Source organism: Schistocerca serialis, chromosome 9, assembly GCF_023864345.2.
Source record: "Schistocerca serialis cubense isolate TAMUIC-IGC-003099 chromosome 9, iqSchSeri2.2, whole genome shotgun sequence".
In the NCBI taxonomy this organism is placed as follows: Eukaryota; Metazoa; Arthropoda; class Insecta; order Orthoptera; family Acrididae; genus Schistocerca; species Schistocerca serialis.
In genome coordinates, this window is record NC_064646.1 from 33,415,303 (window position 1) to 33,431,420 (window position 16,118).

At 42.8% G+C, this 16,118-nt stretch overlaps 1 protein-coding gene across 2 annotated transcripts in view; it reads right to left on the bottom strand.

Annotated features, from left to right (window-relative positions):
* Positions 1-16,118, bottom strand: part of LOC126419302 (pyridoxal kinase) — a 126,869-nt gene that overhangs the window by 62,923 nt on the left and 47,828 nt on the right. For both annotated transcript variants that reach the window (XR_007575959.1, XM_050086477.1), the window contains exon 5: positions 11,052-11,200. Coding sequence is in view for 1 of the 2 variants with exons in the window: in XM_050086477.1 (XP_049942434.1) it covers positions 11,052-11,200 (149 nt within the window). In the remaining variant the exon portion in view is untranslated. The remainder of the gene's footprint in view (positions 1-11,051; positions 11,201-16,118) is intronic.

A 16,118-nucleotide genomic window follows, 5' to 3' on the forward strand; every position in this document is an offset into this window, starting at 1 on the left:
TTTATAGCCATGACCATAAAGGAGTTGACGGAGCCTTCGGTTGAGGCTCAGCTTCAGCCCAAAAGATCCCCATAAATTCTGGGTACAATACTGCTTGGCCAGCAGTCTTCACCACCACTTCTGCCAGCCACACATATGAATAAGGATGGCCTCCAAACCCAAGCAACAGGAATCACTGGGGTCAACATGAGCAACAACTTGCAGATGATTGCACTCTCCACACTCCATAGCTGCAGGCATCCTTTCCATCCTTTCCAGCCAAGGATGCTATTTCTCTCAGGGGCCTCATAATTCGCCTAATATTGGAGCTTCCTGTTTATTTATCTCTGTGACATGTTTACATTTGTTAGTATGACGTATATTCTTTTTTCTGTATGTTACTGTTTTTCTTCTGATATATCATCCTTGCACCTAATAGTTTCCACATGCCATATTTGTTTACAAAATATGACAATATACCTGTGAAGTGTTACAACAATGAAAGGAGCCTATAACTACTGGAGATATTCCATTTTACTTATATTATTTTTACTGTTAGATACAAGTTTAGTTAAACCTTTGAAACGTCTTGCAGAGATAAATAAACAGTGACTGGTAACAGTAAACCTGTCATTTCATTTAATGTCAGTAACAGTCACATTAAAGCCTAACCTAAAATGTTCACATTTAAAGTAATATTGGAGCTTCCGGTAATTAGTGACACTGTACTCCTTCCCCACATGCACTTTTTTCAGGAGTGCATTTAGTCTTGACTTCATTTCTGTGAAAGAAAATGGGCAACCACATGGAGGAGCTGCCAGAACAAGAAGATATTTGGTTGGTTGGTTGTTTGGGGAAGGAGACCAGACAGCGTTGTCATCGGTCTCATCGGATTAGGGAAGGAAGTCGGCCGCGCCCTTTCAGAGGAACCATCCCGGCACTTGCCTGGAGTGATTTAGGGAAATCACGGAAAACCTAAATCAGGATGGCCGGACGCGGGATTGAACCGTCGTCCTCCCGAATGCGAGTCCAGTGTCGAACCACTGCGCCACCTCGCTCGGTGAAGATATTTGGCAAATGGACTGCTCTGTCCATTTCCCCAACTTCAGCCGCATCAAGCATGTGTAGCATGTGTAGGATGTGTTGGAGAGACGTATTACAGCACATCCACATACACCAACAGGCATCCAGTAGTTATCAGCTGCAAGAACCCCTCACCAACTTTGTAGCCATGGAGGGGGAAGGTTGCAGAGCATGCTTTGCTCTCCACAGTGTTCACAGTCTCCACCGAGACCCATTTTTGGTCTTTCGTAATGTTTAGCAGACCGTAATGGACCATGGTGACTTCAGTGTAATTATTGTCTTTGAATAAAAGTGTCATTTCTGTTCATATTATAGTGTATTATTATTATTATTATTATTATCTATTATTAATTTTTTTTTACTATACTGTAGCTGTTCTTTCTATTTCTGATCCAAGTTTTATCAAGCTATGTCACTTGGTAGTGATACATCATGAGAAAGTTACTTTTGTCCTTAAGTTTTCCACACCAGTGTATTATTTTACATAATTGTCATCTTTGTCACAATTAATCCATTTACAGATGATTGCATCAAAAACATACTACAGAAACAAACCAGCGATTCCACAATAAAACTGGACATTAAAAGAGGTTACACATATTGAAAATATTAAGGAATGCTGGTTAAAATCATAAAATTCAAGAGGAAACTAAATCATTGTGGCATTAAAGGCATTCCCATTTCTCAGGTGGAGATATATCTCAACAACAGAACACTGAGGGCAAATAACACAACAGGAATAAAACTGTACTTGCAGTTTGGGATCTTTAAATATGGAGTCTCACAAAGTTTGGCAGTTGGCCTGCTTCTGTTCTTGACCTATGTAACAAATTAGCAGGGATGTTGGGAGCACTCTCCAAAAACCTTTATATTTCGTGATGATACAAGTACACTGATAAAGGGCAGAAGCATATCCAGGAGAATAATGGGACAGGCTTCCAATCTGATCACAGCAAACAGCTTAGCCCTTAATCTTACCAAGACTCATGTTACACAATTCCAAACAAATTAAATATGACTTATAGGTATCAGAAGTACAGATACATAGGCACGATAGATATAACCCCATGCACGAAGTTCCTAAGATTCCAGATGCATAACAAATTGTACGATACCAGCAAATGGATAACTTAACCAAAATAGCTCAGTTCTGCATACTTTGCGCTCGTAAAACTCTCATTCTATTGAACTGCAGATGGGATTATTAGCACTCTTTCAGGTAATAATGTCCTATGGCATTAATTTCTGGGGAAATAATGTAATGGCCATTTAGGATTTCACAGCTATAACACATACACATGACAACCTGTGTACCACAGAGATTGACATCAATTTTAACATCATGAGGACTTCATACTTGACATACACTTCATTTGATATAGATGTACACTGACAATGGTCCGTCTGCCCAAATACTGGTTTGCCAATTAAATATTTGTAAGTGCATTCATAGTGTACAGCAACATGTGTTCTAACAAATTTTCTGCTGTGGTGCCAGTTGACAATAGCCTGATACAGTCATCACAGCCACTGAGTATCAGGCCGTGTTTGATTGATTAATTGAGGGGAATTATATGACAAAACGGTGAGGCCATCTGCCCCGCTACTCCATAGTTACTTGTGGAAGAGAGGGAACCCACTAAAAGTGGATGGGACAAGTCAGAAGAGTCAAACATAAAACAAGGAAGTTAAAACACAAACAGTAGAAGACATAAAAGGGGAGACCCGATCTAAAAACTGGAAAGACAGAGGGGTAAAACAGAGGTCTTTCCACGTGGGAGTGGTCACGGGGTCTCAGACTGAGAAAACATGAAGAGAAGTGCCAAGTACAACCAGGAGTAAAGCAGAAGGAAGACCACCAATCTGCAGTAGTCTCCTTGATTGTGTGGAGTTTACTACTGAGAGCAGTAGCACACCAGATATCATTCCACTTTTGGGCAAAAGGGATTTGACATAGATCTGCATATCTGCAACTGGTGTCATGAAAGGGAATGGAGGGGTAAGTAGCTGTCTCTCTAGCCAAATGGGCAGCCAGTTCATTCCCTGAGATGCCCACACAACTTGGGACCCAGATAAAGACAACAGAGCTGGCGGCACAGCCGAGGGCAGAGAGAAGGTCGTGGATAGAAGAAACCAAAGGACGATGAGAGTAGCATTGGTCAACAGTCTGCATGCTGCTCATTGAATCAGTACATATTGAAACACTGAGGAGGGAGCCCTAAGAAACAAAATGGAGGGCCCTGTTGATGGCTATCAGCTCTTCTGTGAACACACTACACGATCTCAGCAATAAATGGTGTTCTCACTAGGAGATGTGGAAGTGTATGCCATCTTATCTATCGTCTTACGACCATCAGTGTGGAAGCTGGTAGCACTCTGGAACTCTGCAAGGACGGAATGTACAAGGTGCCGAAAGACCACGGGGGCGACAGAGACCTTAGAAACCTGGAATAGATCGGTCCTAATCTGTAGTTTAGAAACCATCCACGGAGAAAGGGGGAGGGGAGAGGAAATAAATGGGGCATTTTCCAGTGAGTGGAGATGGAGATTCTGACAGAGGGAAATGAGATGCATTCCAACCGGCAATCCCACCCGTGGGCGGTTATCAGGAGGGAGGCATCCCTCATTTGCAAAGAGGACAGGGTACACAGGATGGTGAGGGAATCAGCAAATGGCAGTTGCATGAGAAACCAGGAGTTGGCTCCATAATATTTGTAGAAGGAGAATACCCACTCCTGCAAGGAGGCTGTCAACAGGACTAGTGTGAAAGGCACCAACTGCCAGATGGACCCCACAATGGTGAACAGGGTAAAGTAATTTCAGAGTGGAAGGAGCCACTGAGCAATAAAGCTGACTACCATAATCTAGTATGGACGAGACCAGAGCACAGTAAAGATGGAGAAGAGTAGCACGATTTGCACCCCAAGATATGTGGGCCAGGAGGTGGAGAGCATTAAGCTTCTGCATGCACGTAGTCTTCAGGTGGCGAATGTGGGGCAGCCGAGTTGGCTTTTTATCATAAATATGGCCCAAGAAACAGGACTGTGCTACAACATGTAAGAGCTGGTTGCCTAAATAAAGTTCTGGATCTGGGTGTACTGTGAGTCGATGACAAAAATGCCTACGTTTGGAGGGAGAAAACTGGATGCCATGGGAAGAAGCCCACGCAGAGGCTCACCAGATGGCACCTCGGAGCTGGCACTCGGCACATGCTACTGAGTGGGAGCTGCACCAGATGCCAAAAATGTCGACATACAACTCCGGTGTAACCACAGGCCCTACACAGGTAATAAGCCCATTGATGGCTACGAGTCAGAGTGTGACACTTAACACAGAACCCTGTGAGATACCATTTTCCTGAATCCGAGGGGTGCTGAGTGAAAAGCCAACTTGAACCCGGAAGAGCCGGTGGGATAAAAATTGGAAGGGGGTCGCAAAAGCTCCAGTCACGGAAGGTAACTAAAATGTGATGGCGCCAAGCCGTGTCGTATGCCTTATGTAGGTCAAAGAAGACTGCGACAAGATGCTGGCAGTTAGTAAAAGCCTGTCGGTTGACTGTTTCCAATGAGAGTAAATGGTCTGTCGGAGACAGTCCTTCTGGGATGCCACACTGATACAAAAGGACAAAAGGCCCCAAGTTTCGAGTACCCGACATAATCAGATGCTAACCATCCTCTCGAGCAGTTTACAAGGTATGTTTGTCAGGCTAATTGGGCAGTAGCTGTCAAAAAGATGTTGGGCTCCTCCTGGGCTTAAGGACGGGGATAAATATACTCAAGATCCTGAATATGTGTTGCCTCTGGGTAACATACAAGTGCTGGATCATTGGGTTGTGGATGGAATCAGGGCCTGGGGCTGTGACATGTGAGGAGGTAAGAACCTGCAAGGATTCCCATTCAGTGAATGGTTCATTATGGCATTCAGCTTGGTGGGGGATGAAACAGAGGGAGATCTGTTCAACTCTGCATTTCTACTGAAGAAAGGTAATAGGAGAGGAAGAGGATGCCAAATGCTGTCACAAAGTGTGTTGCAAGATGTTCTGCAAGAACTAATAGATCGACACACTGAGCACCTTGGAGTATAAGACCACAGACAGTTGACTGTCACTGGTGGCAGAGAAGGCTGCGGAGCTTGGACCAAACCTGCAGTGAAGAGCCACACCTGCCCAGGGAGGAAACATAGCGCTCCCAGCATACGGTTTTACTTTGCTTAATAAAGTAGTGAGTTTTAACATGGAGATGCTTAAAAGCAAGAAGGTTGGTCTCTGGAGGGTGTCATTTAAATCAATGCAACACCCGTCGGTGATCCTGGATAACGACAGCTATATCCCTAGTCCACCACAGTAGCAGTTGGTGATGATGAGATCCTGTGGATAGTGGGATAATAGTGCCAGCGGCATGTAGAAGAGCAGCAGAAACGTCTTGCTTGAGAGAGAGAGAGAGGTGTCAAAGTGCATATCAGACATATATATAGGCCAATTGGCTGTGGGGAATGCCCAACATGGGGCCCTGTTGACCTGGCAGCGGAAGGGGAACAACAGAATCACTAGAAACTGGTCACTATCACAGAGATCATCAAGGAGTGATCAATGTAGGGAGGCTGTGAGAGATCAGTAGCAGAAAAGGTGCCATGAACCGCTCTGAAGTTGGTAGGGGAACCGTCATTGAGGAGACACAAATCAAAGTCTGTAATAAGTTGGTCAATTAGAAGACCCCTACCTGTTGAAGTGGCATGATGTGCACTGAAGTCTGCAAGTAGGAGGTACAGTGGCGGGATGCTATATTAAGGCAGACAAGTCAACATAAAGAAGTGTTCTACCAAGAGGGAGGTAGAAATTGCAAATGGTGATTGCTGGGCTCGTTCACACTCTTACCACTATTGCTTCCAGGTTGGCGTTAACGGGAGATCCAGTCGCTAATGACACTGGTGCAAACCAAAGTGCAGACCCCTCCAGATGCTATCCCGGGTCTGGCACGGTTCAAACAGAGTGCCCAACAACCACAAAAAGTTGGAGAGTGATCATCATGAACGTGCATTTCCTAAAGAGCAAGACAGAATGCAGAATAAGAGGAAACGAGTTGTTCAATTTCCGGTAGGTGACAGTAATATCCTTTGCAATTCCACTGGATTATCATGTGGAGAGAGTCCAGGTTAGACGTAAAGAAGCTGAGGGGAATTCATGTCACTGGGTCAGTGGTTGTCACCGACGAGGATGGGGTGACATATAAAAACTGGGTATTATTCAGGAAGAGGAGGATGGGCGAAGCCCTCCGGGAAGACAGAGTAGCCTCGTCCTTTGACTAGCGCTGCTTCTTCTTCTTCTTCTTCTCCCTCGGAGGGAGAAAGGAGGCGGTATCAGTAAGGGAATAGGTGGCAGCGATATCAGGGTCAGACACAGAGTGAGCAGCTTTGGGCCACTGGAGTGTGGGTCCCTCGTCCAACCCAAGGTTGCAGGCTTCCTATCCTGAGAATGCTGGGGAGGGGTATCCCTAGCAGGAGCCAGAGAAGAGGATGACTTCCCTGGCCAAGGAGGAGTGAGAGGAGGGGGAAGAGAGGCGGTTCCTCGCGGGGAAGGAATGGGAGCCACCAAGAGTGAGGAAAGGAAAGGGAGGTAAGGAGGAGGGGAAGACAAAACGGAGGCAAATGAAGAGGAGAGATTCACAGGGTGTAGTCTGTCACACTTCTTCTGGGCCTCAAAGTAGCTGAGACAGTAAACAATCTTTATTTCTTGAATTCTTTTTCTCCTTCATATACATTGGACACTCCGGTGAGCAGGGATAATGCAGAGCAGTTTACAGAGTTAGGTGGCGGGGTGCAAGGGGTGTCCACATGAAGAGGTCGGCCACAGCCACCACAGATGGGAGTGGCACTACATCACGAGGACATGTGGCCGAACTGGAGGCAATGGGAGAAATGCATAGAAAGTAGAATGTATGGTTTCACGTCACATCTTTAGACCATTTCCTTGACCTTCTGGGCCAGGGTATCCCCCTCAAATGCCAGGATGAAAGTGCCAATGTCTACACAATGGTTCTTATGGCGTATCTGGACATGCCAGATGAAATGAACTCCACGTTGTTCCAGACTAGCCCTAAGTTTATCAATGGACTGGAGGAGAAGGCCCCTATGGAAAATTACACCCCGTGTCATATTGAGTGACTCGTGTGAAGCGATAGCCAAGGGGATCTCTCCTAAATGTTAGCAGGCACAGAGGGAGGCCGACTGACTGGCAGAAGTTGTCTTTATAAAGAGAGAGCCATATCTCATACTGCTTAATGACTCAACTTCACCGAACTTGTCCTCATTATGTTCCACAAAGAAAAGGGGTTTGGTGGCGTCAAAAGTCTCCCCATCAGTCCTGGTACAGACCAGGAACTGCGGAAAGAATTTTACCCCAAGCCGGTGGGCCCGGCCCTCCTCCCAGGGGGTAGCCAAGGGGGGAAAGGCTGGGAAGGCAGAAAGAGGAACTGAGACAAAGCTATTCCTAGGATGAGACACAGCTGAGGAAGAGCAGCCACAGAGTTTAACTCATTTTATGTGCCGAACGTCTGCCCCGCTACCACCCACTCCAAACAGGGCTCACTTCATGGGCACCACCCAGCCACAGCAACAGCCGCCTGGCAGGATGGTCATTGCTGGGAGTTCCGATGCCCCAAAAAAATGGGCAACCATTCCTAGACTTGCAAATGGCATTCACAGCGCAAGTATCAGCAGTGTGATCCTTGTGGTGTCAGAGTACTCAGTCAGATGGGTACGTAATAGCCCCCCCCACACAGACTGGCTACTGAGCTGGTGATCTAGCAAGGAGGTGAAAGGGCTATGGCGGGGAGGGAGGGGAAGGGGAGAAAAGGGATAAGGAGAGGAGCTGGGGGGGGGGGGGGGAGAGGAACCCACACCAAAGGCATCAGGGGGTTCCCCATCTGGCTCACACTACAAATTTCAAATTAAGAGATGGATGTCAAACCACTGAGGGGGACAAAGAAAGAAAAGCAAAAAAGGAGGAGGAAAATCGAATGAACCAAAACTGTGTGAAGCAAAGTCAGGAGGATAGTCGGGCCAACATAAAGATCATCAAGAGAGGGAAATGAAGGGGCAAAGGGAAAGGATAAGGACAGGGAAGGATGAGGAAGGGGAAGGTAAAGCAACTACGAGGGAGGTAAAGCAGCCCAAAAAAGAAGAAAGGCTGCAACAGTTTGGGAAAGTGTGCACGCTCCACATGTACCCACGAAAGGGCTGTGGGCTCCCGAGGGGGTGGGGTGGGGGATGCATGTTTGTAATGCTTACACCAGACAACATAGTGTGTGACCAAAAGCATTAAAAATATGTTGTAAAGCATTAGTAACTGCTGCATGGTTTTTAAATTTTGTACAGATACACAGACCTTTCATATCAATTGCTGTAAAACTGCAAGCTCATGGAAACACAACAATGGATATTTGTTCACAGAATCAGTCCCTTTTGCTATACTAATTCTGAAACCATACAAAATTCAATTTTTGCAAACTTTTTGACAATACTTACTATTTTAACAATGATATGGAAGATGTCATTCACAATAAGACGAAGTCATGCTGTTGTAGATCACTAATAAAGGTTCATACAAATCTCCACTTGTCAACATTTAGCCATTCAGTGACTTTCTTCCATGAGTATTTTGCTTTACCATTCATCAGTTTGTGTGGTATCTTTGGACGAATAAAAGTTGCTCACAGCAAATTCCGTTGGAGTGTCCTAAAGCCCATTTCCATAAATGTTGACATGCTTGCTAACAGGATTTTCAAAAACAAGGGGAAGCTCATTCATGAACAATTACAACATTATTCACATCTAATCAGAATGGCAGATCAACAAGTTGATACAGAGTATAGAATGTCAAACTATATGTATATTTAGTGAAGCCCACTGCATACATCTCAATAACATTACACCACCATTACCACCTTGTATCCATTCTAATAAGTCTAGCCTGGTGACTGATACATTTCCATCCTGACAGCCACCTTTCTGTGCAACATGTATTTATATTCTTGCGGCTGATTAATGGCCTTTGCAGGAACTGGAAGGTGATAAGCAAAGAAATGTATGTCACACTGACGAGCAAGAACATTACGACCACTGCCCACTACAAGGTAGGGTGGCACTTGGTGGTGTTGCACGCACGTGTCATGCCAAAGAAAGTATATAAGCACAGCAGAGTCAAATGAGGAATCAGTCTAGTGATGTTACAGACCACAAATGGGGAAATTCCCTGATATAAGCAACTTTGACAAAGGGTAGATTGTTGTAGCCTGGTGCCTAGAAACAACCAATACAGGAATGGTGAAGGCATTTAAATGCTGCTATCATGAGCATCTATGAAAAGTTAATGTAGAATGGTCAAACCATGAGTAGGAAACAACACCTCCTCACAAAATTTGGAAGTCTGAGGCTAGCATGATGTGTGGTGTTCAGTTGACAGAGTACGAAGCCGGTGCAGGCACAAGTGTTTCAGACCAAACCATGCAGCGCACATTGTTTAACACGGGGGCTCCACAGCAGATGACACCCTACAAATTCCCATTTTGATCCAACAACATCACCATTTACAACTGCAGTGGATTCAGCATACGCTGTTGACCCCTACGTGTTCCCAAATTGACCCAATGGCATCGTCATTTACATTTACAGTGAATATGAGATAGCTGAGATTGGACCACTGAACAATGTACTACACCAGATCAATGGTTGTTTCCCAATAATACAGTGTCATCCACGTGAATGGTAGCTCAAAACACACAGTGCTACAGACTCGGGCCAGTGGAGGCAGTATAATGTTTTGGGGTGTATTCACCTTGAATTCTGTAGGATCTGTGGTGGTAACTAAAGGCATTGTGACAGCTGTGGGCTATGTGGACATTATTACAGAGCACTTGCATCCCTTCATGCTTGATGGCTTCCCCAATAGTGATGTCATTTTCCAGTAGGATAAATGTCTGTCACAAGACCAGAATCATGCTACAGTGGTTTGAAGAGCATGTTAATGAAATTACAGTGACGCCTTGGTCACCAAAGTCATCTGATATGAACCCAATGGAGCACATCTGTGACACTATTGGGAGTCAGCTCTGGGTCCACAAAACACAGGTCCATAATTTATGGAAATCGCGTACCTATGCATAGGCATCTGGTGCAATGTGGCTCTGGAAACCTACAAAGAACTAGTCTAATCCAGGCCTTGTAGAATTGCTGCCAAATTGCATTCCAAAGGTGAACCAAACAGGTCATCATAATGTATAAACTCGTCAATGTATCTTAAACAATTCTTTGATGACTAGGAGTTACAGGAATAGGATTCTCAAATGATTTATCTGGCTAATGCTGCTGTCTTTTCTTTTTATGAAAACAAATTCTAGACCCCTAAAGCTCAAGTGACGGATGACATGCTACAGAGTGATGCTATAACATGGCTGTCATGGCCAGCAAGCTCTACACTATTGAACCTATATACTGTATGTTGTGTTGCTTGGAAGTAGTTATGAGAGGTTTCTTTTCTTAAGTCAAGGCAAATATTTCTCAACAGTTTTCAATATCCTCAATGAATCCACATAAAACAGTTGCAAACCCATATTGATCACTCACTGTAGTTCTGTATATTTTTAAGGTTTTTTGGATGTAGTAACTACTCCTTAATGTTTTGGACTTTACATCAAATGTAGAGTTGCAACATTTGAGAGCCACAGTGATGGGAACTACATTTATTTCATTTGTTTCCAATGGCACTAAAATTGTTTCCTCATGCTTTAAGTTACATACACAAAGTTTACGAAGAATCTGCAAGCAAAATATTGTATTGCATATGAAAAAATATCTGGTTACATACACAAAGTTTACGAAGAATCTGCAAGCAAAATATTGTATTGCATATGAAAAAATATCTGGTCTCCAAACACTTTTGATGAGAGTACATGCACAAGTGCATGAACATTTGATTATTAAGTAATCCAACTTACCAATGACAGAGCTTGCGAGACCTAACAAATGTTCTTCATCTCCAAGTTCTGTTGAAGAAAGCACAACAGTTTTTATTCCTTGGTTGTGGAAGATATCAACAGCTCGCCATGCATCATCTATTGTTTCCACCTTCTGACCTGTAAGCAATCTTAAGAAAGGAGTACATCCCATGAAAAGAAGAAAAAAGTTTATTTCATGTATTACAGATTAATACTATAAAATTAACTTTTTGAAATGGTGTTAAGGCTTCAAATGTATATTAACGGGAAGCCACAGAATCTACCTTTGAAAATTTACAACATATAAGGATTTTTCTAAGTTGCTTGATCTTGAAAGTTACTTCTACATAACAGATGAGTGCCTCAATACAAATAAGCTCTATAAATGCACAATATACAGGATGTAATGAGAGTAAGTGCAGATATTTTTATAAGTGCTATCTTAATACAGAGTGTTTGGAAATTCCCGTTGCAGACTTCTAGGACTAGTAGAGGGGAGTGAGTAGATAATATTTTGTATTCAAACTCATGTCCAGAAATTTACTGTTTCAATGCTACAACCATTTGAAAACATGTTGGTAATGTGTCCACTTTTATAAGTAATTGTGTAGGCGTGATCCAGTACAGCAATTGTTTTACAATTCTACTCATTAATAGCCAAAGAAATTGCTCATGTACCCATTGACAGGTTCTCTCCAATGTGATGCAGTACAGCCTCTTGGAGCACCGCAGTCATGTCTGCTGACGGTGAAGGCAACTGTGGAAAAAAGTGCATGTGATGGATTTAGATGATGTGGAGAATGTTCTCGATGAAGGTGATGAGCAGCCCTTCCATAGCTGTTAACGTCACCATTCAGGAGGATCATGTCGATGTGTTTGGTGAACGTTTACTCAACCCTGTTGCTCTAACACTGACAGATATGTGAATGAGGCTTGAACCACATCAGAGAGTTAGGACAGATGTCACATAACATCATCTGAATCTGATCTGATGTAACCGACCCCCCCCCCCCCCTTTCACCCCACCAAAGTAGCAAACATGTTTTCAAGTGGCTCTAGCATGGTACGTTTCTGGCCATGTGTTGCTGTTTGAAACATTATGTACTCACTCCCCTCTGCAAGCCCTAGAACTTTGTGATGGGAATTTATGAACATCCTGTATGTACACACCAGTCTGTTGGTTGTTTTTACTCTGTGTCAAACAGTATTCCCACAACACAGGTCACGAACTTTATGGCTTGATATTTTCTGCAGGATTGTACTGCACAACTAGCTGGACTATGCCTGTCAGTAGAGACTAACCATTTTGTATCCATACATCCACACTTCGAACACCTGACTTGCTGCACAGGAAAAAATTAGCATTAATGCCTTGCTCCTGCCATATGTATTTGGAGCTACTAACCAACCTAAAAACTTGTAATAGCTATAATTATTAGTCTACAAATGATGTAAGTACTGATGTAATGTTGTTCAGTACATTGTCCTCAGTCAACAACAGAAATATCTGCACTTATAACCATTACAACCTGTATAGTGACATACAATTTGTAATTAAGTGTTAACTATTGTACAAATGGTATGTTCCACATCAGAACGATTACCATGAAAACGGTCTCAACTACACATAACTAAGTGGGAGAGCAACTCTAACTTTTCCTGCAGTCATCTTTTTCACTTAATAAATGTTCACATGAGTTTAATTAACAGTACTTTTCCATATAGGTACATACACTAAAGTGGCAAAGAAACTGATATAGGCATGCGTATTCAAATACAGAGATACGCAAACAGGTAGAATTGGGTGCTGCGGTTGACAACATCTATATAAGACAACTAGTGTCTGGTGCAGTTGTTAGATTGGTTACTGCTACTACAAAGGCAGATTATCAAGATTTACCTGAGTTTGAACATGGTGTTATATTCAACACAGCATCTCCGAAGTAGCAAAGAAATGGGGATTTTTCCACATGACCATTTAGTGAGTGTACTGTGAATACCAGGAATCTTGTAAAACATCAAATCTCCGACATCGATGCTGCCAGAAAACGATCCTGCAAGAACGGACCAACAACGACTGAAGAGAATCGTTCAATGTGACAAAAGTGCAACCCTTCCGCAAACTGCTGCAGATTTCAATGCTGGGCCATCAACAAGTGTCAGCGTGCGAACCATTCAACGAAACATTGTCGATATGGGCTTTCAGAGCTGAAGGCCCACTCGTGTACCCTTGATGACAGCACAACACAGAGCTCTATGCTTCACCTGGGCCCATCAATACTGACAGTGAACTGTTGATGACCGGAAACATGTTGCCTGGTCGGATGAGTCTCGTTTCAAATTGTATCAAGTGGATGGACGTGTACAGGCTCGGAGACAATCTCATGAATCCACGGACCCTGCATGTCAGCAGGGGACTGTTCAAGCTGGTGGAGGCTCTGTAATGGTGTGGGGGCATATGCAGTTGGAGTGATAAGAGACCCTTGATATTTGTAGATACGACTGACAGGTGACACGTATGTAAGCATCCTGCCTTATCACCTGCATCCATTCACATCCGTTGTGCATTCCGATGAACTTGGGGAATTACAGCAGGACAATGTGACACCCCACACATCCAGAATTGCTACAGAGTGCCTTCAGAAACACTCTTCTGAGTTTAAACACTTCTGCTAGCCACCGAACTCCCCAGACATGAACATTATTGAGCATATTTGGGATGCCTTGCAACAAGCTGTTCAGAACAGATCTTCACTCCCTTACGGATTTATGGACAGCCCTGCAGGATTCATGGTGTCAACTCCCTCCAGCACTACTTCAGAATTAGTCGACTCCATGCCACATTGTGTTGTGGCACTTATCCATGCTCGTAGGGACCCTACACAATATTAGGCAGGTGTACCAGTTTCTTTGGCTCTTCAGTGTAGAAATACTTATTTATTCATAATTTCTTATAAGCTAGTAAGCAGTATTGTTGCACAGTTTACATTAAATATAAATATGCAAGCTTTTGTACTGGGTATGTCAATGATGACTTTACATTTAGGGGACATGACAACATAGCAATTCACACTACACTACCCCTAATTAGAAGAGTATAGTTAAAAATAAGAAAACACCATTGGATACAGCAAAAAAACATGGGCGAGGTCTAATTATCTGGTTTTCTGAAAATAAGTCTTTCATATAGTTTAAATAAAGACCCGAGTATTTGTTAAAAATTAAAGGGGAAATGGTCAAATAGTCAAAATTGTTAAATCATGAGTCAGATAAATGTGGCTTGTTGACCACTGCCTGAAAATATGAATAACCACTCAGACACACATTAAAATATCATACCAAGTAATTAAGGCGAAGGTACTGAGAAAACGCAAAACCTCAAACCTTTTTACAACTCATTTCATAATTACTTAATATAGATTGTTGTTGTTGTTGTGGTCTTCAGTCCTGAGACTGGTTTAATGCAGCTCTCCATGCTACTCTATCCTGTGCAAGCTTCTTCATCTCCCAGTACTTACTGCAACCCACATCCACTGCAATCCATAAGGGAGGATATAAGATGAACATCACCAAAAGCAAAACGAGGATAATGGAATGTAGTTGAATTAAGTCGGGTGATGTTGAGGGTATTAGATTAGGAAATGAGACACTTAAAATAGTAAAGGAGTTTTGCTATTTGGGGAGCAAAATAACTGATGATGGTCGAAGTAGAGAGGATATAAAATGTAGACTGGCAATGGCAAGGAAAACGTTTCTGAAGAAGAGAAATTTGTTAACTTCGAGTATAGATTTAAGTGTCAGGAAGTCATTTCTGAAAGTATTTGTATGGAGTGTAGCCATGTATGGAAGTGAAACATGGACGGTAAATAGTTTGGACAAGAAGAGAATAGAAGCTTTCGAAATGTGGTGCTACAGAAGAATGCTGAAGATTAGATGGGTAGATCACATAACTAATAAGGAAGTATTGAATAGGATTGGGGAGAAGAGAAGCTTGTGGCACAACTTGACCAGTAGAAGGGATCGGTTGGTAGGACATGTTCTGAGGCATCAAGGGATCACAAATTTAGCATTGGAGGGCAGCGTGGAGGGTAAAAACCGTAGAGGGAGACCAAGAGATAAATACACTTAATATAGATAAGGAGTCCTAAAAGAAACTTTCATTCTGCAATGAAGTGTGCACTGTTTTGAAACTTCCTGGTAGGTTAAAGCTATGAGCCAGACAGGGACACCAATGTTCTGAGTTCAAGTCCCAGATCAACAAACGACTTTTAATCTGGCAGGAAGTTTTACATGATACTTTCCTAGCAAGATAAAATGTTCTCCCATTGTAGTATAAAATACAACCAATTAAAAGATGGCACATTGAAACCAGTACGCCACAAGCTGTACACACAGAGGACCTTCCATCAAAGGAGTTAGCCATCTGAGTGCAGTACCCTATTCTTAATTTATTAATCCACTTCTCTCTGTGTTTGTCATGGCAGAATAATTTGCTTAATCTCATACAATTTGTTATTTGACCATGTTATGAAAAGGTTGGATTGCTATTCACAATATAACAGAGATATTGGGTCACAGATAGAAACAATAAAAAAGACTGTGTTTAATCAAACCTTTGGCCAAAGGGCCTCCTTCTGAATCAGATCCCCCCCCCTCCCCCCTCTGGCCAAAAGTTTACTTGTTTGACAGTCTTTACGTTGTGTATTTTTGTGACTCAAAAGCTCAGCTACATTGTAAGTACCAATCTAACCTTTTCAAAACATTGTCATTATTACCTGGATTTTCCATAATTTGTTATTTGTACCTCCAGCCACTCATTCTTCCATTTACAAATAATTTTCTTCCTATACAATGAAACATTAGTATCCAGAGGCACTGCAAGTGGTAGTACCTTAATAATTTTACAAGCACACCTTGCAGCCACATTACCGTGACATTTTTCTGGAATTCCACAAGACAAGGCTTCAAGCAAAATGACAACTCCTCTCCTTGGCATCGCATTACATGAATGGTGTCTTGTCTATTGTTTACTATTTTGTCCATTCCTTTTCATCCCATCCGATAAGT